The 24,084-nt window shown below is 39.0% G+C and overlaps 2 protein-coding genes across 14 annotated transcripts in view; one reads left to right on the plus strand and one right to left on the minus strand.

Moving 5' to 3' along the window:
- Positions 1-23,995, plus strand: part of nme9 (NME/NM23 family member 9) — a 35,698-nt gene extending 11,703 nt beyond the window's left edge. The window contains exons 8-19 of one of the 9 annotated variants that reach the window (XM_087265782.1): positions 1,945-2,037; positions 2,130-2,284; positions 5,465-5,658; positions 8,205-8,349; positions 9,587-9,694; positions 10,025-10,170; positions 11,917-12,061; positions 13,086-13,333; positions 15,435-15,530; positions 16,027-16,128; positions 19,985-20,031; positions 23,835-23,995. In XM_087265782.1, coding sequence (XP_087121908.1) covers positions 1,945-2,037; positions 2,130-2,284; positions 5,465-5,658; positions 8,205-8,349; positions 9,587-9,694; positions 10,025-10,170; positions 11,917-12,061; positions 13,086-13,333; positions 15,435-15,530; positions 16,027-16,128; positions 19,985-20,004 — 1,452 coding nt within the window. In that variant the 3' untranslated portion in view covers positions 20,005-20,031; positions 23,835-23,995. Of the gene's footprint in view, positions 1-1,944; positions 2,038-2,129; positions 2,285-5,464; positions 5,659-8,204; positions 8,350-9,586; positions 9,695-10,024; positions 10,171-11,916; positions 12,062-13,085; positions 13,334-15,434; positions 15,531-16,026; positions 16,129-19,984; positions 20,032-20,314; positions 20,421-23,831 lie in introns of those variants that run through there. The other 8 variants (XM_087265783.1, NM_001440763.1, NM_001440764.1 and 5 more) reach the window with 8 other exon arrangements.
- The window catches only part of smarcal1 (SWI/SNF related, matrix associated, actin dependent regulator of chromatin, subfamily a-like 1), a 49,086-nt gene continuing 44,906 nt past the window's right edge, over positions 19,905-24,084 (minus strand). For 3 of the 5 annotated variants that reach the window (XM_087266685.1, XM_087266686.1, XM_087266687.1), the window contains one exon: positions 19,907-20,019. In XM_087266685.1, the coding sequence (XP_087122811.1) occupies positions 20,016-20,019 (4 nt within the window). In that variant the 3' untranslated portion in view covers positions 19,907-20,015. Of the gene's footprint in view, positions 20,020-24,084 lie in introns of all 5 variants that reach the window. The other 2 variants (NM_001127466.2, XM_087266688.1) reach the window with 2 other exon arrangements.

Below are 24,084 nucleotides of genomic sequence, written 5' to 3' on the forward strand. Positions count from 1 at the left end.
TTTGCCTTATGGTGAATGCAGTAAGTGACTGTATTATCATCAATAACGTGACCTGATTAGCACAAATTTCAGAACATTCAAAAACGTGAAAAACTTAATCTTACCTATGAAATGTTCTGCCTTTGTGCTTTGTTTTCTTTGTTTGCTCGTTACTACAATCGTAGACAGCGCTAAAGTCCCGCATCTTCACGTAATAAAACTGTCTTGACTAGTGCTGTTGAATGACATTTGTCCTGGGAGCACTGTACCAATGGGGCGGCGCTATAGACGCATGCTCAGGGTCCCTATGCAATATCTAGTGTATATATCTATGTCACAAATTGAGGAGCGGGGAAAGGAGGCGGAGTGGAGCGACAACGTGGGGAATCCTTCACAAACTGAGGAGCGTTCACAAACCGAAAGTGGCGAGAGCGTCAAAGTAGCCAGAAGTCATTCATTTTTTATAGAGAACCGGCGGCGAGAAACAGCGGCGCGTCTTCATTGGCTATGACGCGGTTCGGCGGCAAGCAATCAGAATGAAGTAGTCCACCGCTTGGGAGGAGTTCAGAGAACCTGTGAACTTTGGTTCCGACCACAGTTGTTCCTAAGAGTTTGATTATTGCAGTTCCTGGATTTTCAATTATTGAAAATCGCGACGACGTGGGGCCCCCTAATCACGCGGGCCCCCCCCGCGGTGCGTGCCCTGCTGGCCCGTCCGCTACGCCACTGGTTTGCCCCTGTGATTAGTGTTACTTGCCTGACCATTCTGGTAAATTAACCTGCATTTGGATCCACACCCCTGTTGTCAGCGTCACACCATTGTAACAGAAGACTAAGCAGCAACTGTGTGTTAAGCCTGGTTTATACTTCTGCGTCAAGTGATTGGCGTAACGTAGGGCACATGCAACACGCGTAGCTGTGCATTTATACTTCTGCGCGCTGCCTCTGTTGCTTTGCAATAACACTTCCGAAATGCTAGTTGGCAGTGAGGTGTTGATGTTCCTCTGTTTCGAGTTTCTTTGCTGGTGTTTTTTTTTCTGAACGCTTCCCGAATGTACAAGTGGCTCAAACTCGCTCATTTAGAGGCAGGAACTGGCAAACATGCAACAACTTTAACCATGAGGTAAACACAAAACAAAACTTTCCATCCGGAGCTCCTTAATGGGACTCCACACTTGTAAACAATCGCTCCATTGGGCTCGCGCAGCTCTCGGTCCCACCCACACTCATCAGGGCTACCAAACTGACCAATCATAGAGCTTGCACTACGCGTCATTGCGACGTATAGTTACATTTTTAAAGGGGAGCGCGTCAGCAACGCCGATGGTCACGGTGAGGGCTATGCGTCAACGCATAGGCCGCGCCATAGCATATGTGTGCGCTTAATGCAGAAGTATAAATCAGCCTTTAGTGTGCTGTATTTAAAGTGCAGTTATTAGTCCAAAAGCAGCTTCAGGTGTGAGTGACAGTTGAGTCAGAGTGAGTGCAGGTGAGTGTGTTGCATGACTGGATCTGTAGTCCATAACATGGCGGATTTGTAGTTCATGTGGATTTGAATGTTTATCAGCGATCTATGGTAGTTACGTCGCTGGTGAACATGACAATGGGGTATTGTGTGTAGAATGTTGAGGAAATAAATGATCTTAATCCATTTTGGGATAAGGCTGTGACATAAAAAAATTCGGAAGGAGTGAAGCGCTATGAACACTTTCCGGATGCACTGTAATTAACCTAGTTAAGCCTTTTAAATTGCTGAATACTAGCATATACTTGCAGAATAACCAGTAAAATATTATGTACTGCCCAACATTTCGAAGACAAAAGAAATTAGTTATTAAAAATAATGTGTTGAAAAAACCCTCTCTCCATTAAACAGCACTTGGATTTTGTCTTCAGCGGTATAGAAACACTTGCAGCTCTACTTCACAGGTAAAATGAATACACTGTGTGCTTTTTTTCTCATAGATTCAGGATGCCGGTTTTGTGATTTTGGCGCATGAGGAGCGAACGCTGACTGAAGCAGAAGCTCAGGACTTCTATCAACACAAAGCCGCGGAGGTAAATGAAGGAATCCTCTAAAAATAGCCTGTGTTTTTGCTGATGGAGAGGAATGGCAGAGCTCCAGCGTGCGTGTTTGTGTGTTACTGCAGCCGTACTTTCAGGAGCTCGTCCAGTTTATGTCGAGCGGCCCATCGCATGTCCTGGTCATCTCCAAGACAGAGGGCTGTGAGGACGTCATTCCGGCCTGGAGAGAATTCATCGGCCCTGCTGATGTGGAGGAGGCCCGGAGAGAGCAGCCTGAAAGGTATCGCATTACCTGGAGAAACAATTAGTCAATAAATACATAAATAAATGAATGAATGAATGAACATATTAACAAATGAATTAAATAATATAGAGGAGGCCCAGTGAGAGCAGAGTTATCACATTACCTGGAAAAACAACCAATCAATAAATACATAAATGAATGAATGAATGAAATGAATGAATGAATGAATGAATGAATGAATGAATGAATGAACAGATTAACAAATGAATGAAATAATATAGAGGAGGCCCAGAGAAAGCAGAGGTACCACATTATCTGGAAAAACAATGAATGGATGGATGGATGGATGAATGAATGAATGAATGTTAAAGAGGCTTGGAGAAAACAGACTGACGGGTAGTGCATTACCAGGAGAAACAATCAGTCAGTAAACACATGATGATAGATGAATGAATGAATGAACAGATTAACAAATGAATGAAATAATATAGAGGAGGCCCAGAGAAAGCAGAGGTACCACATTATCTGGAAAAACAATGAATGGATGGATGGATGGATGAATGAATGAATAAATGAATGAATGAATGTTAAAGAGGCTTGGAGAAAACAGACTGACAGGTAGTGCATTACCAGGAGACACAATCAGTCAGTAAACACATGATGATAGATGAATGAATGAATGAATGAATGAATGAATGAATTAATGAATGAACAGATTAACGAATGAATGAAATAATATAGAGGAAGCCCAGAGAGAGCAGAGGTATCACATTAGCTGGAGAAACAACCAATCAATAAATAGATGATGATGATGAATGAATGAACGAATGAATGAGTGAGTGAATGAATGAATGAAAAGGAGGCCCAGAGAGAGTAGCTCAAAAGGTACCACATTACCTGTAGAAACAATTAATCAGTAAATGAATGATGGAATGAATTAATGAAATAACAGAGAGGAGGAATGGAAATAGCAACCAAAAGTTTCTGCATTAACTAAAAACAATCAGTCAATAAATACATAATGAATGAATGAATAAATAAACAGATTAACGAATGAATGGAATAATATAGACAAGGCCCAGTGAGAGCAGAGGTAGTGCATTACCTGGAGAAACAACCAATCAATAAATACATGAATAAATGAATGAATGAATGAATGAGTGAGTAAATGAATGAATGAATGAATGATAGAATGAATGAATGAATGAATGAATGAATGAATGAATGTTGTAGACATACTGGTTACATAAACGTGCTTAATCGCACTTCAGCAGCGTTTATGTGAGAGCGTACAAGAAGATCTGCACTTGAGCGGCATAAATTTGAGGGGGTGTGCAAGAAGTTTTTGATTAGAGGAAAACGGTGCACAAGCAAAGAGATTCGCATGCTTGTAGGCTATTACATAAATGCGATCTCGACTGGTAATACTGCGCTCACGACATTTATCATTGAAATAATGCCACAGGTAGTTGGTAGATCTGTGTAAAAAAGGCCTGCCGCCACAGCTGGAAAAAATCCTAGAGGAAACACTGGAATGAATAAATGAAAGAACAGATTAACGAATGAATGATACATAGAGTAGGCCCAGAGAGAGCAGAGGTAGCGGAATTACCTGGAGAAACAACCAATCAATAAATACATGATGATTGATGGATGGATGGATGGATGGATGGATGGATGGATGGATGGATGTTAAGAAGGCCTGGAGAGAGCAGCCCGAGAGGTTGTGCATTACCAGGAGAAACAATCAGTCAGTAAACAAATGAATGAATGAATGAATATAGAGGAGGCCCAGAGAGAGCAGCCCAAAAGGTATCACATTACCTGGAGAAATCAGACATTAATTAATGACGGAATGAATGAATAAAATAACAGAGAGGAGGAACGGAACGAGCAGCCAAAAGGTACTGCATTAACTGAAAAAGCAATCAGTTAATAATATACATGGTGAAAGAGTGAATAAATGAATGAATTAATATAGAGTAGGCCTGGAGAGAGCAGCCCAAGAGGTAGTGCACTACCTGAAGAAACAATTAGTCAGTAAATACATGATGAATGAGATAACGAATGAAAGAATTAAATAACAATCAAAGAGGCCCAGAGAGAACAGCCCAGGAAATACTACAGTACCTGGATAAACAGGATGGAAATTTACAGGATGCCCGGAGAGAGTACCCTGAGAGGTATGGCATTACCTTGAGAAACACTCAGTCAGTAAATACATGATGAATGAATGATTAAATAAAAGGAGTGAAATAATATACAAGACGTCCAGAGAGAGCAGCCCGATTAAGTGTGTGTGACTAATGAATGAGTGAATAAAATAACAGAGAGGAGGCCCAGAGACAGCAGCCTGAGAGGTAGTGCATTACCTGGAGTCAGTAAATACATGATGATGAATGAATGAATGAACATAAAATAATTAAAAAAAACACGATTAATGAATAAATTAATGCAAATAATTATAAAAACAGTTATAAATGGAGGAATGAATAAACAAAACAAAATTGAATGAACGAATGAATGAATACATCAATAAATTATAATAATAAATATATATATATAAATATTACACTGAACATTTTATCTAGTAAACGATACATACATTTGAATGGTGACTAAATGTTGTTTTATATCCGCTACACTTATATAAGTTTTACATTTTTTAAAATACATTTTAAGGTCAATGATAATTAAGCTATTTTTTTTTTCAGATACAATGATTTGTCTAATTAACCAAACTCGCATAATTAATCTAATTAACCTGGTTAAGCCTTTCAATGTCACTTAAAGCTGAATACTAGTATCTTATTAAAATATTTAGTCAAATATTATGCGCTGTTACCATGGCAACAATCATTTATTAGTAATGAGTTATTAAAACTATCATGTTTAAAAATGTGTTTAAAAATCTTTTCTCCGTTAAAGAGAAATTGGAGGGAAAAACATACAGGGGGGGGCTAATAATTCTGGCTTGAACTGTATATATTTTTCCTGAACAAATGATGATCATCATTAATAGGGAAGTGTAAACGACACATGTTCCCGTGCAGACGCTGAGTAATTCTCTAGAGTGTTCCTAACATGATTCCTCCAGTAAAGCTCATGTGTTGGAGTTGCGCTGCCGCTCCATATTGCGCTCACAGCTTTGATCAGTATCAGTTTTAGCTCAACACATCCTGAGAGCCCGCGGTTTCTCCATCTGTCTGTCCTCAGCCTGCGGGCGCAGTACGGCTCTGAAAGCCTTCTGAACGGCCTCCACGGCAGCTCCGACCGCGAGCGCGCCAGCAGGGAACTGGCCTTCTTCTTCCCCAACTTCAGCTTCAGTGTGTGGGACTCCAGGCCGGAAGAGGAGCCCGTGGAGCGAACGCTGGCGCTCGTCCGGCCCGACGCTGCCAGGGAAAACAGAGGCAGGTGCCAACGTTACGCTTTTACACCTCCTGCACTCTCACTGAGGCCCGAAAGTTTGCACACATTACACTCAAGCAGAGTTTACTGATATTGATGATCAGAATTCACCAGCACCATCACATCACACTGAAAAAACAATGCTTTTCTCATTTAGCATTTTTATTGTTATGGTATTGTGGTGTTTAGTCATATTTTTTTACTTTTGTTTTTTAATTAAGCCACTATAAACACTATAAAAAGTTGTTTTGTTCATGTTAATTGTAAATCGTGCAAGTTATAATGAATGTTTTTTTTAAAGTTTTAGTCATTTATATTGTCACTAAATGTTCTCTGTTCCCTCGATTGTGCAAGACAAATTTCTCCTTAAGGATGGATGGATTGATGGATGGATGGATGAATAGATGGAGAGGGATGGATGGATGGATTGATCTGAGATTGATGGAAGGATTGATTGATCTGAGATTGATAGATGGATGGATTGATCTGAGATTGATGGATGGATGGATGGATTGATTGGAGATTGTTAGAGGGAGGGAGGGGGGGAAAGTGAATTGGAGGTTGATGAATGGATGGTTGGATAAATTAATTAGAGATGGATGAATAGATAAATTGATTGGAGATGGATGGATTGAATGTATGGATGGGAGATTAATGGATTGATTGATTGGAGATGGATGGATGGATAAAAGATTGATGGATGGATGGATGGATGGATGGATGGTTTGATTGGAGATTGGGGGATTGGGGATTGATGTATGGATTGATTGGAGATTGATGGATGGATGAACTGATTGGAGATGGATGGATGGATGAGAGATTGATGGATGGATGGATGGATGAATCGATTGGAGATGGATGAATTGAATGGATGGATGGGAGATAGATGGATGGATTGATTAGAGATGGACAGATGGATGGATTGATTGGAGATTGATGGATGGATGGGAGATTGATGGATTGATTGGAGATTGGTGGATGGATGAGAGATTGATGGATGGATTGATTGGAGATTGATGGATGGATGAGAGATTGATGGATGGATGTAAGATTGATGGATGGATTGATTGGAGATTGATGGATGGATGAGAGATTGATGGATGGATGTAAGATTGAAGGATGAATGGATAGATGGGATATTGATTGATGGATGTGAGATGGATGGATTGATTGATTGGAGATGGATGGATGGATGGTAGATTGATGGATGGATTGATTAATAGATGGATGGGAGATTGATTGGAGATGATGGATGGATGTGAGATGGATGCATGTGAGATGGATGGATTGATTGATTAGAGATGGGTGGATGGATGGATTGATTGATAGATGGATGGATGAGAGATTGATTGGAGATGATGGATGGATGTGAGATTGATGGATGGATTGATTGATAGATGGATGGGAGATTGATTGGAGATGATGGATGGATGTGAGATGGATGCATGCGAGATGGATGGATTGATTGGAGATGGGTGGATGGATGGATTGATTGATAGATGGATGGATGGGAGATTGATTGGAGATGATGGAAGGATGTGAGATGGATGGATTGATTGGAGATGGGTGGATGGATGGATTGATTGATAGATGGATGGATGGGAGATTGATTGGAGATGATGGATGGATGTGAGATTGATGGATGGATTGATTGATAGATGGATGGATGGGAGATTGATTGGAGATGATGGATGAATGTGAGATTGATTGATGGATTGATTGATAGATGGATGGATGGGAGATTGATTGGAGATGATGGATGGATGTGAGATTGATGGATGATAGATTGATAGATGGATGGAGTGGAGATTGATTGGAGATGATGGATGAATGTGAGATTGATTGATTGATGGATTGATTGGAGATGGATAGATGGGAGATTGATTGGGCCCGCAGCTCGCTCCCGCACATGCGTTTGTGATGCGGCTGTAAAGCACTGGCCCGATTCCTGTTAACCATATCTGGCCTGAGTCTGTCTGTAGAGTCCGGGCCGCTTCTGGCAAGGGCTCTCCAGTGTGGCAGCAGAATGCGGCTTCAGCCTCCAGAACAAATTTAAAACTGCCACGAGAAGTCGACTTTCCGAGGCAAAGACACAGAATTTAATGACAACTGCCTCTGCATCGGTTTCTCTTGATGCGTTTGATTACACACAGGCTAGCACCTGGGTTAAGGTCGGTGCAGGAGGAATAAATAAATAAATAATTTAGCCTATATGCTCTTCGTGCAAGTTCATTATTAAAATATGAATGAAAAAAGCGATTAGAAAATATGCAAATTAATTGACGGTCTATAATAGGTTATGACGGACTTTTTCAAGTCTAACGCGACCTCTGGTATGAATGGGAGATTGATGCATGGATTGATTGATTGATTGTACAGGGATGTATGGATGGGAGATTGATGGATGGATTGGAGATGGATGGATGAATTGATTTACCAATTCATTTGTATTTTTGACGATTTCCTCTGGTTCTGCAGTGTCTGAAACTTTAACTATGAGAAAACGGTAATGAAATATGAAGACTTATGCTCTGTGAATGTGTTTTAGAGGAAATCCTGAGCCGCATCCGTCAAGCTGGTTTCAGAGTGGCCATGCAGAAAGAGCTGATGCTGACGGAGGAGCAGGTGCGACTCTTCTACAGCACTCATGTGGAGGAGGAATACTTCAACAGCCTGATGGAGAACATGACCAGGTCAACAACACACACATGCACACTCTCAACAACAAACAACATATATACAAACATGCATACGTACAATAACACAAACACACCAACAAATACACACACACACAAACACAAACATGGATGGATAGATGAACTGGGATACTTGGATTGGGATGGACGGGTTGGAATGGATGGATAAATTGGGATGGATGGATTGGGATGGATAGATGGATTGGGATGGATAGATTAAGGGGGATGGATGGATAGATTGGTATGCATGGATTAAGATGCATGGGTTGGGATATATGGTTGGATGGATTGGAATGGGTTGAGATGGATGAATGGATGGATGGATAAATTGGGATGGATGGGTTAGGATGGATAGATTGAGGGGGATGGATGGATAGATTGGGATGGATGGATTAGGATGCATGGGTTGGGATATATGGTTGGATGGATTGGGATGAGTTGAGATGGATGGATAAATTGGGATGGATGGGTTAGGATGGATAGATTGAGGGGGATGGATGGATAGATTGGTATGCATGGATTAGGATGCATGGGTTGGGATATATGGTTGGATGGATTGGAATGGGTTGAAATGGATGAATGGATGGATGGATAAATTGGGATGGATGGGTTAGGATGGATAGATTGAGGGGGATGGATGGATAGATTGGTATGCATGGATTAGGATACATGGGTTGGGATATATGGTTGGATGGATTGGAATGGGTTGAGATGGATGAATGGATGGATAGATAAATTGGGATGGATAGGTTAGGATGGATAGATTGAGGGGGATGGATGGATAGATTGGGATGGATGGACTAGGATGCATGGGTTGGGATATATGGTTGGATGGATTGGGATGGGTTGAGATGGATGGATGAATTGGGATGGAATCATAACTACAATCACCTGTTGACATCACCTGTGTCAAATCACATCATTATTGAACCAATTTACCTGATAAATTCCCTAAACTGCTCCTGTCACAACTTTTTATGGAGTGTGTTGCAGGTCTGAATGAAAAGAAAGGGTGTATATTCACAAATGAAATGAAGTTGACCAAACAAAACATTAAATATTTTGTGTTGATATTGTATGCAATCAAATACAAGTTAAAGTAAATTTGGAATTTATTTTTTTTTATTTGTGTTTTCCAAACTGTGCCATGTTTTTCTGATTTGGGGATTTAATAAATATCCAGTAAATACAGTTTATATTTATACTTTTTACATGAACTGTGTGTGGTTGACAGTGGGCTGGTGTTAGCATTAGCTTTAGTAAAAGAAGGAGCCGTGGAGCACTGGAGGAACATCCTAGGACCCAAAGACCCCATCAAGGCTAAAAATGAGCAACCGGACAGGTAAAACAATATCAATAACAGTTTCATTTAATGACTTTTACCTTCATCTGAATGTTTCTGCTTAACCCCATAATGTGTTCAGATCTGTTTGACCCTGAAAATATATGTAAAAATGTTTTATTATTATTATTGGTACAGCACATTTCATACACAATGGTAATTATAATAGTATCAGCATTTATAAAACAGCAATTCTTTGGACTCAGAATGACAAAACAGTCTACAGATTTTGATTGTATTATAAAAGCATTAACTCAATGTGTGATTGTTTATCGTGTGTGTTATTGATCATACAGTGTGTGTGTGTGTGTGTGTGTGGTTGTGATCTAGTTTGCGAGCCCAGTTCTCGGTTGAAAACTCTAGTATTAACCAGCTCCACGGCAGCAGCAGCTCAGAGGAGGCAGAGAAGGAGATCAGCTTCTTCTTCCCTCCTGAAGACACACTCGCTGTCATTAAACCGGACACCCAACACAAGGGTATCATCAGCACTAACACTGAACACAGTGTAGACAATCGAAACACAAAACAAGTATTGCTTTAGGGGCCGATCACACCGAATGCGCATTTACGTTCCAAAAACGCGAGGCGCACCCACTGCCTTTTTTTTTGTTGACAATAAAAAAAAGAAGCGCCGGGCATTTTTTTATGTTGCTAGGCAACGACTGAATCAACTGGGTATTGTGTGAGTGATGCTGTTGATGTTAATATAATTTTAATATTTAATAATATTGTGATATTCAAGATACGTCAAGTCATACAGCTCTGGATAACTCAAAACCACAAGTCTCTCCTCCATCTCTAAAAGTCTCTGTTGTTGTCTTGACAACATAAACACTGCAGAAACCCTCTCTCTGCTTTCCTTTGATTGGAGAATGAAGTTGCGAGTGATGTAATGCGCTTTTTCCGCTTAGAGTTGACTTTATTTCAACTGCAAGCGCACATCGCGCAAGGGCAAAAACGTGAGGCGCAGCAGGTGGTAAAACACGCAAACCGCATAACCAGCGCACAAAACGCTCACAGCCGTCAGTAAACCATTCAAAAAAGGCGCCTCAGTGCAAAAAACGAGTTCGGTGTGATTGGCCCCTAAGGGGGCTAATATTATTGACCTTAAAATGTTTTCCTTGACTGCTATTATTCTAGCCAAAATAAAGCTAATCAGACTTTCTCCAGAAGAAAATATATTATAGGAAATACTGTGGAAAACTTCTTGCTCTGTTAAATATAATTTGGGAAATATTGGATTGGGATGGATTGGAATGGATGAAATGGGATGGATGGATGGATGGATGAATGAATTGGTTGGGATGGATGGATAAATTGGGATGATTGGGTTGGGATGGATAGATTGATTGTGATAGATGGCTTGGGATGGGTTGGGATGGATGGATAAATTGAGATGGATGGATGGATTGGAATGCATGGATTGGGATGAATGGATTGGGATGGATAGATAGATTGGGATGCATGGGTTGGATATATGGATGGTTGGATTGGGATGGATGGGTTGGGATAGATGGATGGATTTGGATGGATAGATTGGGAAGGATGGATGGATAGACTGAGATAGATGGATGGATGGATGAATTGGGATGGATGGATGGATGGATTGGAATTGATGGATGAATCGAGAAGAATAGATGGATGAATGGGGTGGATGGATGGATTGATAAATGGGAATGAACGGATGGATTGGGATGGATGGATGGATGGATGGACAGATTAGGAAGGTTTGGGATGGATAGATGGATGGATGAATTGGGATGGATGGATGGGTTGGTATGAATGGATTGATGAATTGGGATGAATAGATGGATGGAATGGATTGATGAATGGGAATGGATGGATTGGGATGGATGGATGGACTGGGATGGGTGGATGGATTAGGATGGATCGGGATGGATAGATAGATGGATGGATGAATTGGGATGGATGGATTGGGATAGACTGATGAATGGGAATGGATGGATGGATTAAGATGGATGGATCCATGGACTGGGATGGATGGATGAATTGGGATTAATGGATTGAGAAAGATTGATAAATGGGAATGGATGGATGGATTGAGACAGATGGACTGGGATGGATGGATGGATTGGGATGGATGGATGGGGATAGTTAAGGGGTTAAAATGTTCAAACCCCAAGTTTTGAAAAGGTAGTTCAAGAATAAACCCAAAGGATAAACACTGGAACTCGCTGTTGACCTTGTGTGTATCTGCTCAGAGGAGATCCTGGAGGAGATTCAGGCTCAAGGATTTACCATTTCCCAACTGAAAGACACGATTCTGTCCAGAGAGATGGCAGAGGAGTTTTATAAAGAGCATCGCGAGAAACCCTTCTTCAGCCAGCTGGTGGATTACATGTGCCGGTGAGTACTCCTCTGAAAACAAGTGTTAAAGGATTAGTTCACCCAAAAATCTGAATTTGCCCATTGATTTACTCAAGGTAACCTAGGAGTACAGTTGAAGCCTGAATTATTATCCCTCCTGTATATTTTCCCCCAATTTCTGTTTAAATGGGGGAAGATTTTTTCAACACATTTCTAAACATAATAATTTAAATAACTAATTTCTAATAACGGATTTCTTTTATATTTGTCATGATAACAGCAGTTAACGCAGGAAGTAGTGCTGTAGCATCACAGCAAGAAGATCGCTAGTTTGAGCCTCGGCTGGGTCAGTTGGCGTTTCTGTGTGGAGTTTGCATGTTCTCCCTGCGTTCGCGTGGGATTCCTCCGGGTACTCCGGTTTCCCCCACAGTCCAACGACATGCGCTATAGGTGAATTGGGTAGGCTAAATTGTCCGTAGTGTATGAGTGTGAATGAATGTGTGTGAATGTTTCCCAGAGATGTGTTGCGGCTGGAAGGACATCCGCTGCGTAAAAACGTGCTGGATAAGTTGGCGGTTCATTCCACTGTGGCGACCCCGGATTAATAAAGGGACTAAGCCGAAAAGAAAATGAATGAATGAATGGTGACAGCACATAATATTTGACTTGATAATATTCAAGATACTAGTATTCAGCTTAAAGTGACATTTAAAGGCTTAACTAGGTTAATTAGGCAGGTTAGAGTAATTAGGCAAGTCATTGTATAACAGTGGTTTGTTCGGTAGACAATCGAAAAAAATATAGTCTAAGGGGGCTAATGATATAGAGCTTAAAATGTTTTAAAAACTGCTTTTATTCTTGTCGAAATAAAACAAATAAGACTTTCTCCAGAGGAAAAAATTATTATAGTAAATACTGTGTAAATTGCCTTGCTCCATTGAATATCACTTTAAATATTTCACAGGATGGCTAATCATTTTGCCCTCAACTGTATATGTAGCACGCACCATTGAGTAAAATGCAGCAGCGCATTATTATGCTTCTTATGATGATTTCTGTATAGTGGGCCGTGTACGATGCTAGTTCTGACGAAGGAGAACGCAGTGCAGGAGTGGAGAGCCGCCATGGGCCCCACAGACCCCGACCAGGCCCGACTGACAGCTCCCGAGTCACTGAGAGCTCGATTCGCTAAAGACGTGCTAGAAAACGCCGTCCACGGCTCCTCAAACACAGAACACGCAGACCAGAAGATCAAGTTCATCTTTGGAGACATCGGTGAGATCATCCCTGACACTGCGTCACCACCGCTAGGTGCGGAGAACACTCAAACAATACATAAATATTGTGTGAAATTAGATTTATTAGTGATTTTTATTCCAAGTATTTCCCAAATGATTCAGGAATTTTTCACAGTATTTTCTAAATTATTATTTTCTTCTGAAGAAAGCCTTTTTTGTTTTATTTCGGCTAGGAAAAAAGCAGTTCCTAATGTTTTAAAGCCAATTTAAGGTCAATATTATTAGCCCCCTTAGCAACATTTGTTTTAGATTGTCTACAAAACAAACCACTGTTATACAATGACTTACCCTAACTTGCCAAATTATCCTAGTTAAGCCTTTAAATGTCACAAAGCTGAATACTAGTGTCTTGAAGAATATCTAGTCAAACAGGCACGTGCACACATAGGGCTCAACCCGTGCAGTGCACATGCCCTGTTTAGTCTTGGATAGAAAGTGCCCTTCCAAAATGATCCGAAGTACCGGCAATTATAATTATCTCAATTAATAATTCCTTACAATTACATAGCGCATTTTTGGGCATTCAAAGCGCTTTACACATTGGGGGGAATCTCCTGATCCACCACCAGTGTGCAGCATCCACCTGGATGACATGATGGCAGCCATATTGCACCAGACCCCACACCACACACCAGCTGATTGGTGGAGAGGAGACAGAGTGATGAAGCCAGTTATGATATGGGGATGGTTAGGAGGCCATGATGGACAGGCCAGTGGGCAAATTGGGTCAGGATGCCCATACATGTCAACATTGGGATGTGAAAATAAGGGATATGCCCACCATAATAAGGGATTCCCCTAACACCCCCCCCCACCCGTTGTATGTTCATTTGGAGCTGTTTCATTGTAAATAAACAGTTAATCGGTCGGTAATATGTTTTAAAATTATTATTATTAACAAAAGAAAAATAAATATTTACATTAGCAGCAAATACATTAGCAAACAGTTCAGCTTATTAAAATTAATAGCTATTATATTGAAATAGAATCAAGCATTTGCCGTTTCTCCATTGTATAACTTACAAATTCTGATTAAAGAGCAACGAATGAATCTCTCATTTATTAAGATTTTTTTTAATTTACATTAAATAAGAGGTGTCACTTTAAAAATGCACACATCTAACATTATAATGAAAACATTCGACTGCTTTTCTAACTTTTTATGCTCATTTAAGATGAAATTAGCTGTGTTTGGGGGGAAAAACCCACCAAGATCGACATCCTTTTATGTTATTATTATTAATTATGTGTGTATGTCTGTTTAAACCCGCACCCAAAAGCCAGACTTTCTCTCCGCTTCAAATCGCGGGTATAGAATCCGTTTGGGAAACAGCGTCTGTTTATCACTATGGAGCGCGTCAGCTGACAGTCATGCACCATTATATGACTGTTTTGAGGATTGTATAGGATGGGCGACGGCACCTGTAATCAAAAGGAAGTTGAATCGCACCATTTTAATATTTATTCATAAGTGTTTTCATTCCTAAACAAAGCAAAAGCACAGAAGACTCATGTTTTAGAGCAAGGGGCGACCCCAGGTGGTTCGGCGGTATGGGTTGCGTATAGGAAGGCTCGGCTGTTCAGAGAAAGACTGAAAATACGGGAGAAATATGGGAAAACACCTTTTGCGGGATGGTAGCGGGATAGAACAGTAAAATACGAGAGAATCCCAGGAAAAAACGGGAGAGTTAAAATGTATGGATGCTTGGGTTAAATCCCTTCTCTTTTTTGAAGGACATCCTGGGATTTTTAATGACCATAGAGAGTCGGGACCTCGGTTTAACGTCTCATCCGAAAGAGCAGTATTTACTGAGCAGTATAGAGTCCCCATCACTATACTGGGGCGTCAGGACCCACACAGACCATAAGTTGAGCACCCCCTGCTGGCCTCACTAACAGTACTTCCAACAGCAACCTAGCTTCAGGTGCCAGAGTTGCAGAGAGCTAGCTGCCGGCAAATTATTTATCAGTTATTTATTAGACAATAAATCCATATTTCTAGGCTTTAAATTTGTCATCAGTGTATTCTTGATTTAAATAAGCCTGGTTTATTTGATTGAAAATGACTCGTATTTAACACTAATGTCTAACAATGAACGTCCTGCTGTCTACAGAAACAGAGGAGAGTTTTGCAGAGCTCAAAAATCTACAATCTTCAAGATCTCCTTCATTCGGTGACTTGAGGAACGAGACCGAGCCGGACACTACAGGTTCATCACTGAGGGTTTATTTATACACATCACTTTGAGATATCATTGCATATTCAAATATTAAACAAATAAAGAAGTGAGTAAACATTAAGAGTATGGTGATCTGAGATGAAATGCTCTTTATTTTAGGGTTTACCAAATGACCAGCGATCCATTCTTGCATTTAATATTGCACATCATGACAAGTTCTGATTGCTACACAACTGAAACGTAGATATAATACAGTCTATTGTTGGAAATTGTAGCATTATAAAGTAATATAAAGTTTTCTAACTGGCGACTGACATGATCTAGTGGGCTGTCTACCGTCATCTTTAAGATGCCTGATATCAGGAGATGTGACTTTAGACGGCAGGGATTGTGTTTTAAAGATATTATGCTAACAGATAGCATTTAGGCAGATCATCTACTGCATTTTTAAATACAGTAGTGATTAATTAACTTGGTAACTGTGCAAACACAAAAACATAACTTACTGCTAATCTCCATTATGCAGATGGTGCTGAAGAAATGAACCTCGAGATGACAGAGAGTCACGCAGCATCTACAGACCAGACTGAAGCCCTCGAGACGCCGGAATCCAGCCAGCCGGACACAGGTCTCTCATTCAAATGTTAATGAAATTAGCATATAAATATATTAGTATCACTCCGTTAGTTTTAAGGATATCTATTAGCTAGTGTGCTCCAAAACAGTGACAACATTAGAAAATATAAACAGATATAAATGATGATGATGAAATTATTTATTTGATGTCACCTCATACCTCAGTTTCTCATCCAATCTTCTGATCAATCAAATGCTTTCTGATATCTGACATTGCCTGCCTGTTTCTTCTCATTTTGCTGTTCATTTGATACTCTCACTGGCAGAGTACTAGTTTACTAGTACCGGGTTGGACCCCCTTTTGCCTTCATATCTGCCTTAATCTTTCATGGCATAGATTCAACAAGATACTGGAAATATTCCTCTGAGATTTTGCTCCATATTGACTTGATAGCATCACGCAGTTGCTGCAGATTTGTCGGCTGCACATCCATGATGTGAATTTCCCGTTCCACCACATCCCAAAAATGCTCTATTGGATTGAGCTCTGCTGACTGTGGAGGCCATTTAAGTACAGTGAACTCATTGTCATGTTCAAGAAACCAGTCTGAGATGATTCACGCTTTATGACATGGTGTGTTATCCTGCTGAAAGTAGCCATGAGAAGATGAGTACACTGTGGTCATAAAGGGATGGACATGGTCAGTAAACCCTGTAAACCCTAGAGATGGTTGTGCGTGAAAATCCCAGTAGATCAGCAGTTTCTGAAATACTCAGACCAAGCCGTCTGGCAGCAACAACCATGCCACGTTCAAAGTTACTTATATCAACTTTCTTTCCCTTTCTGATGCTCATGCATTGAGTTGCTGCCATGTGACTGGCTGATTAGAAATTTGCGTTAATGAGCAGTTGGACAGCTGTCCCTAATAAAATGGCCAGCGAGTGTGCACAACATTTAATATAGACAATATACGTTACATTATATATTGGTAATGTACACAAAATGTCCCTCAATCGATAAATATATACAAAGAAATATGTTGCTGTTGGCATTTGTATCCCAATGTGAATGATTAATCAGAACTTGTATGTCTTAGTGCGTTAACATTTACTTATTTACTAATTTCAGTTCTGTAGTCCGTTATTACGCCTGTCTTAAAGGTGCAGTATGTAAGTTTGACACCCAATGGTTGAACTAGGGATTGCACGCCTTGTTCAAAACATGCAAACACAGGTTGCCAAACATATCAGTAGCTATGTTTCCATCCACCTAGTTTATGCGCATTTTGCAAATGCACATAAAAAAAAAAACAGTTGATGGAAACGCCATGATGCGCATACATTTTGAAAATGCGCATAAAAAAACGTATGCGCCTAACTGGGTAGGATAAACTTTTTATTCGATTAGATGGAACAAAACTGCGATGGAAACACTTTTACCGCACAAACTCCAGCATGCGCATTAAAAAAGGTCATGTGATTTTGTTAAAAGAGATCATGTGATGCTTAAAATGTGTGTGAATGGACAAAACGTCAGGCTGAGCACATTATAAAACATCTGAAATGTTGTTTTGGTCATTATAAAACACCTTACCATTTCAGTATTAATGTTATTATATTATTAATGACCTCCAGAATCAAGAGCGCCTGTGCTCCGCCTCTGACGCCTTCAAACGCCACCGCGCGCTCACTGCTTGTCAGGATTGTCTTCTGAGGCGCATTCATTTAGAAAAAAGATTGATGCAGCTTCTCCTACTGCAGCAAATGCAGTTTTTACTGTTGATATTTGCCGCCAGTTAATCAGGAAGTGACGATTTTGTTCGCTTTGACTCGTTGGATGGAAACGCTGCTTCATTCACACAACTTTTATGCGATAATCCAGTTTTGCGCATAAAGTTTATTCGCATTTTTGGATGGAAACATAGCTAGTGATTCAGCATCTACATTTAATAATGTTAAGGTTTATCATGTATTGATTAGATTATAAACATTTTACTGGAGTGCAGCGAGTGCATATTCTGTGCTTCTGAATGGCTGTATTTACATTTCTGTCGTGTTTTATCTGGTTTAAACAGCCAAACTGCTTATCACAGCAAATCTCGTCACCTATAGTGTTGTTAGGACACGGGGTTACAATGTAACCTGCTCAGCTAATGTTTACATTTGTAATATTTATAATATTTGCTAATTAATAACCTTATGTGGAACTCTGAATCTGCGCCTCGTTTCAGAGTCTGCCACTGTCCACTGAAGGTCGCATTTAGGTCGTGAATACCCACTTTGAGAGCCTTTCTGAATGAATGAATGAATCAAATACGCTTTTTTTCCCACCAAGGCAACCCAGGTGCTGAAGTATAATTGGCTAAACTGGCAGTGGGTGGCTTAAAAGAACCAAAACATACAGGACTTTACAGCCAAAGCTTTGCAAGTTCCATTGGACAACACACCAACACTATATGGAATGAACTCCCTAACTGCATCAGAACAGCAGAGTCACTCGCTACTTTCAAGAAACGACTAAAAACTCAACTATTTAGTCTCCAATTCACTTCCTAATCTGCAATTGCCTCTCTGAATATCACACTAACTGTACCCAAAAAAAAAAAAAAAAAAAAAAAATATATATATATATATATATATATATATATATATATATATATATAAATATATATATATATATATATATATATAAATATATATATATATATATATATATATATATATATATATATATATATATATATACTAATACTTCCCTTCTTAGACTTTACAGACCTGAAACTTGCCTATAGCACTTATTCATTGTTGCTCTTAGTTGTGTAAATTGCTTCCTTGTCCTCATTTGTAAGTCGCTTTGGATAAAAGCGTCTGCTAAATGTAAATGTATACCTCTTTGGTACAGAACTGAACAAGTCATTTGATCCTATTTCTATAAAGAGACTCGGCATCATCTCCTATCTAGCAAAAAAAAAAGCATTTTGCTCAACTGGAACCAACAAAAACCTCCAACATTTGAACTGTTCATAAAACTCTTGAATGAAACAATGCTCTTGGAACAATATACATACTACTTAAAAAACAAAGAGGATGCCTTTCAAAAAATATGGATGCCTCTAATAATCTCTATGAACACATCTGATGTATTTTCACAATATGTGTGACCTTAACCACGGCATAACTCTGTGTATTGTTTTTTTTTTTTTTGTATTTTGTTTGTATGTTTATTTATTTCTTTATTATTATTATTATTATTTAAATAAAAAAAATTCTCTATTTGCCTTTTGCTGCTATACTTGTCTACTGATACATTTGTCTTTGCCCTTTTTTGTTTACGTTTGTATGTTCATCAAAGTTAATAAACAAAGAATTAAAAAAAAAAAAAAAGAACCAAAACAAAGACAGCCATTCCGGCATGTAACGCACATGTTCAAAGCAGAATATCTGACTTCAGCACTGTTTTCCAGATAAACAAGAATGTTCACTCAGCATGTTTCTCAAATGTCTGCAAACATATTATGGTGTTTTTGTGCTTTAGTGTCAAACACTTACATACAGCACCTTTAAGAATCAGTCATCTTTTAGACCAGGGGTCACCAATCCTAGTCCTGGAGGGCCGGTTTCCCTGCAGGGTTTAGCTCCAACTTACCTCAACACACCTGCCTGGATGTTTCAGGTATACCTAGTAAAACCTTGATTAGCTTGTTCAGGTGTGTTTGATTAGGGTTGGAGCTAAAATCTGCAGGACACCGGCCCTCCAGGAACAAGTTTGGTGATCCCTGTTTTAGACAAACATTCATGAGAAACATTCAATCACACAAAGTCACAAGCTATAAACAGAAATGATAAATAAAGTTTATTTCAGCTTTTACTGTACATATTTCACTAAATGTTTGTCTTCTGTGTTTCAGGAGAATCGCCCAGTTTGTGAAAGCTGCACAGTCATCTGTCAAACAAGGTGAGATAAGATGATTATTACTTTTACATCAAAACATTTAATATAGACAATATACGTTACATTATATATTGGTAATGTACACAAAATGCCCCTCAATCGATAAATATATACAAAGAAATATGTTGCTGTTGGCAGTTGTATCCCAATGTGAATGATTAATCAGAACTTGTATGTCTTAGTGCGTTACTGTACATATTTCACTAAATGTTTGTCTTTGTCTTTTGTCATAGATGAAAATCTGTGTTACTATTTTTTATTTTTTATTTGCTTGTTTATTTTACAGGGACAATAAACTTGACATTGTTATACAAAGATAACCGATGTTGTGTACATAGGGTATATAGCATAAAGCTAATTTGCAGCTCTCGTCCCTGGTTAGGCTTTACATTAAAAAAAAACAAATAAATAAATAATAATAATAATAATAATAATAATAAACCGGCAAGAATAAAACACAATACAGCAAACATGTACAATATTTACAGAGCCATAAACATAAGATGCAATCCATATGGATAAAGAGAAATGTAAATGGGACCAACCTGAAAGAATAATGCTTAATGTTCACATTGCTGTAAAGATTTCAACCATTCTTTCAGCTTTACAGAAAAAACTGGGAGTTCTGATTGTAACTTTAAATGAACAGGCATGGCATTCCATAGATGTGAACCTTTTACTGAAAAGGATGACTGACCCACAGCGGTTCTGCATCTGCGGATTCTACAATTCCCACTTACTGCCCCTCTAGTCTTCGCCCCATCACTACTGAATTTATTTATTAACTCACAGACTACTTTAGGAGCAAGACCATGTATACAATTAAACATGTTTTTTAAAAACGAAAACTTTAAAAAACTATCAAAACTTAACAAACTACTATTCATTAGTACAGTCGAGTCAGATTGTCAAACACTTGACATTCATTCATTCATTTAATTTTCAGCTTAGTCCCTTTATTAATTTGGGGTCACCACAGTGGAATGAACCGCCAACTTATCCAGCACATTTTATTTTTTACTTGAAGATTAATCCTAAATTTGTAATGATCGCAAAGAGATCGCCTCTTTCATAATTTAAATCACATGAATTAAAGCATTTAGGCTTTCCTGTAAAATATAAGGATGATGGAAGAAGTTGTGGTGGGTTATTGGGGATGTGGTGGGTTTCTTAGGTTATTAAAGGTGTTTTCTGTCACTACTTGTTTAGCCTGCATTAATGCATTCAGTGTAAGCTGCACGGTTAATCATTAAAAAAACAAGTTCTGAACACCCACACAACATGGATTATAAATGATGCTGATTTGCATGTTTATATTGCTTCAAATCGAATTTAAATTATAATCTGTGTTTGAAAAACGCAAAAATTAAGAAAGAGACTCAGTCTTTAGTCTTTTGAGTGAGTTATAAAATTACAAATAGTCAAATAACCCAGAAGTACTGGGAGAACAGTTGATGGTTTAGATATAACCACTGATGTTTATGGTAAAGATTAAAATCACCATCATATGGTTTTAACTTAAAGGTGCAGTAGGTGATCTTCCACAATGCTAACTGCTTAGCATAAATCGAGAGCTGCGTCCCAAATCACATACTTATGCACTATTCTACGCCATTTTGTAGTATAAATAGTGTAAGTAGTGTGTTCACACTGAAAACTCTAAAATTAATAAGTGCACTTTAATTACCCGGATGATGCACTCATTCAGCCGCTAAAATGAAGTGTGTAATGTTGGACACTTCACGCACTCAACGACCGCAGGTTTGCTTACGTAGCGGAAGGGGCGGAGCTATCGGACGCACATGTTGAATAAATTTATTTAATTTGGATGGTGAAAGCAAAATTCTTTTATGAGAGTGATTATAGCGCCTCCCGATGGTGATTGCGGCAATACTCACGGCAGGTATTATTTGATAATTCGGCCGTTTACTTCAATGATTTGGCAACCGTCAAACGTCATCAGGGAAACGGTTTGAATTTCCGCTTAGTAAAAAAAACATTAGTGTGCCATTTGGGACGACACTACATACATATACTATCCTGTTGAGTGAGTGTGTAAGTGCATAAGTACATAGTGCATGAGTGCATAGTGTATAGTGTGCCATTTGGGACGCAGCTTCTGAATCACAGTCCCTCCCCTGCCGTCTAGAGCCACGCCTCCTGAAACACGTGCACGGCATAAGAACCCTCTCTCATGTGTTGGAAGAGACTAGTGCTTGTCTGGTGGCGTGCAACCAAAACTGACATGCGATTTCAGAGTAAATATTAGAGTTGCATGGTAAACAATATAGGGAGAGACTAAGCGGAACAGCAGTATTTACTTGTGTTTTGTTGTTAAACTAATTAAAATCTACATTATCGATGCTGTAAAAGGTCTCTTATGAAACTTACAATCGTCTTATCAATCTTCTGTGCAGATATAACCCATTTGTGACAACAACATCTAACGTTACATCAGCTTTGCGTGAGGCTAAAACAGTTTTAAAACAGAACATTACTAAGAGAAATCCTTCAGACATGGTGTCATCCTTTCTCCAGCGTACAAAACTAACTCCAATATTGATTCAGGTTTTTAAAAAGTTTTGATTCAGCAGGTTTTTACCGATCACGCACGTGCTCTCTCTCGTGAACGCTCGGCGGTCGGCGGAGCTGCGTACAAAAGGCTGCGCAGTTGTTCAAATCTGCATTTGCTGACAGACAGATTGGGCTACTTATCGGAGTTATGACAGATGTCGGCCCGACTTTATTTAATTGGATGAAAATTTTTTAGTTTTATGCCTTACCCAGAATATAAAAATACATATAAACACATTCAGATCATTTACTTTAATCATTACTATTAGATTGTGAAGAGACTTTCAACCAGCTCAACGAAAAATGCTTCTGGAGACAATCACCTACTGCACCTTTAATGCTTTAAAATGAAAGTTGTAGGCAGCAATTACATTATTTCATCAATAGGTGACGACAACCAGCATCAGAAATATGCCACTGAATAATTCTTCAACAATGATCATCAAGCAGTGAAACATTAAGTTTTATGAGTGGAAACTGAATCATTTATTGAAAATGAGACTATAGATAGGTATGGGTTGTAGAAATGGTTATAATATATTTTATCAGCAACAATAGTTATAACAGTGAATTTTTCACAGCACTGAATATTTGACAGTTTATTTTTATTCAGCTGATTGTTTATTAATTTTATTTGTAACAAAATTACAGCTTATAAGTTCTGTTTGTTAAAACTAAAAGAGTCAAGGTGCTGTTTTTGTAAGAAATGGAAAGCAATTGACATTTGTCTCCTCCCTTTTTTTGGCTGATCTGAAAAATGGTTTGATCCATGACTAAAATGCAATTCAATTCAACTCAGCTTTATTTGTATAGCGCTTTTACAATGTAGATTGTGTCAAAGCAGCTTCACATAAATGGTCATAGTGATTGGATCAGGGTAGTTCAGTTTTTAGTGTTTAAGTTCAGCTCAGTTTAGCTCAGGTCAGTGTGGTTTAAAATCACTACTGAGAGTCCGAACACTGAAGAGCAAATTTAACGATGGGTAGCTCTACAGATCCCAAACCATGCAAGCTAGAGGCGACAGCGGAGAGGGAAAAAAAAACTCAGAGGCGAGTGAAGAAAAAAAACCTTAATAATGCGATCCGAACCATGAGATTTGTGATTCGTTACACCACTAATAGTGAAATGTGTGGTTTCCTTTAAACCTTTCTTTTTGTTCATAATGAAGATTTGTCTGTGGTTTTGCCTTGTCAGATCTGTTAATATGACGTTTTTCTGTTGTTCTCCAGCAGTGTGAAGATGACATGAAGCACCTCAATAGTCAGCAGGAGATTAAACTCTTCGTCTTCAGTCTATCATCAATCATTTACTTGAAAAAAAACAAAACACTTTTGTCTGTTTTTATACATTAAACTCCTGGTGTGAGGCTGATTTGCTTGGCTCAAGCTGACAACAGTTTCATTTGAATGATTTTGAGGCTTTATTTACTGATTTCATCCCTTACAAATGTGAGGCATTTGACCAGAACAAGTGCAGTAAGCA

The sequence above is a fragment of the Danio rerio genome, chromosome 9 (genome assembly GCF_052040795.2).
Source record: "Danio rerio strain M-AB ecotype USA chromosome 9, GRCz13ab, whole genome shotgun sequence".
Lineage (NCBI taxonomy): Eukaryota > Metazoa > Chordata > Actinopteri > Cypriniformes > Danionidae > Danio > Danio rerio.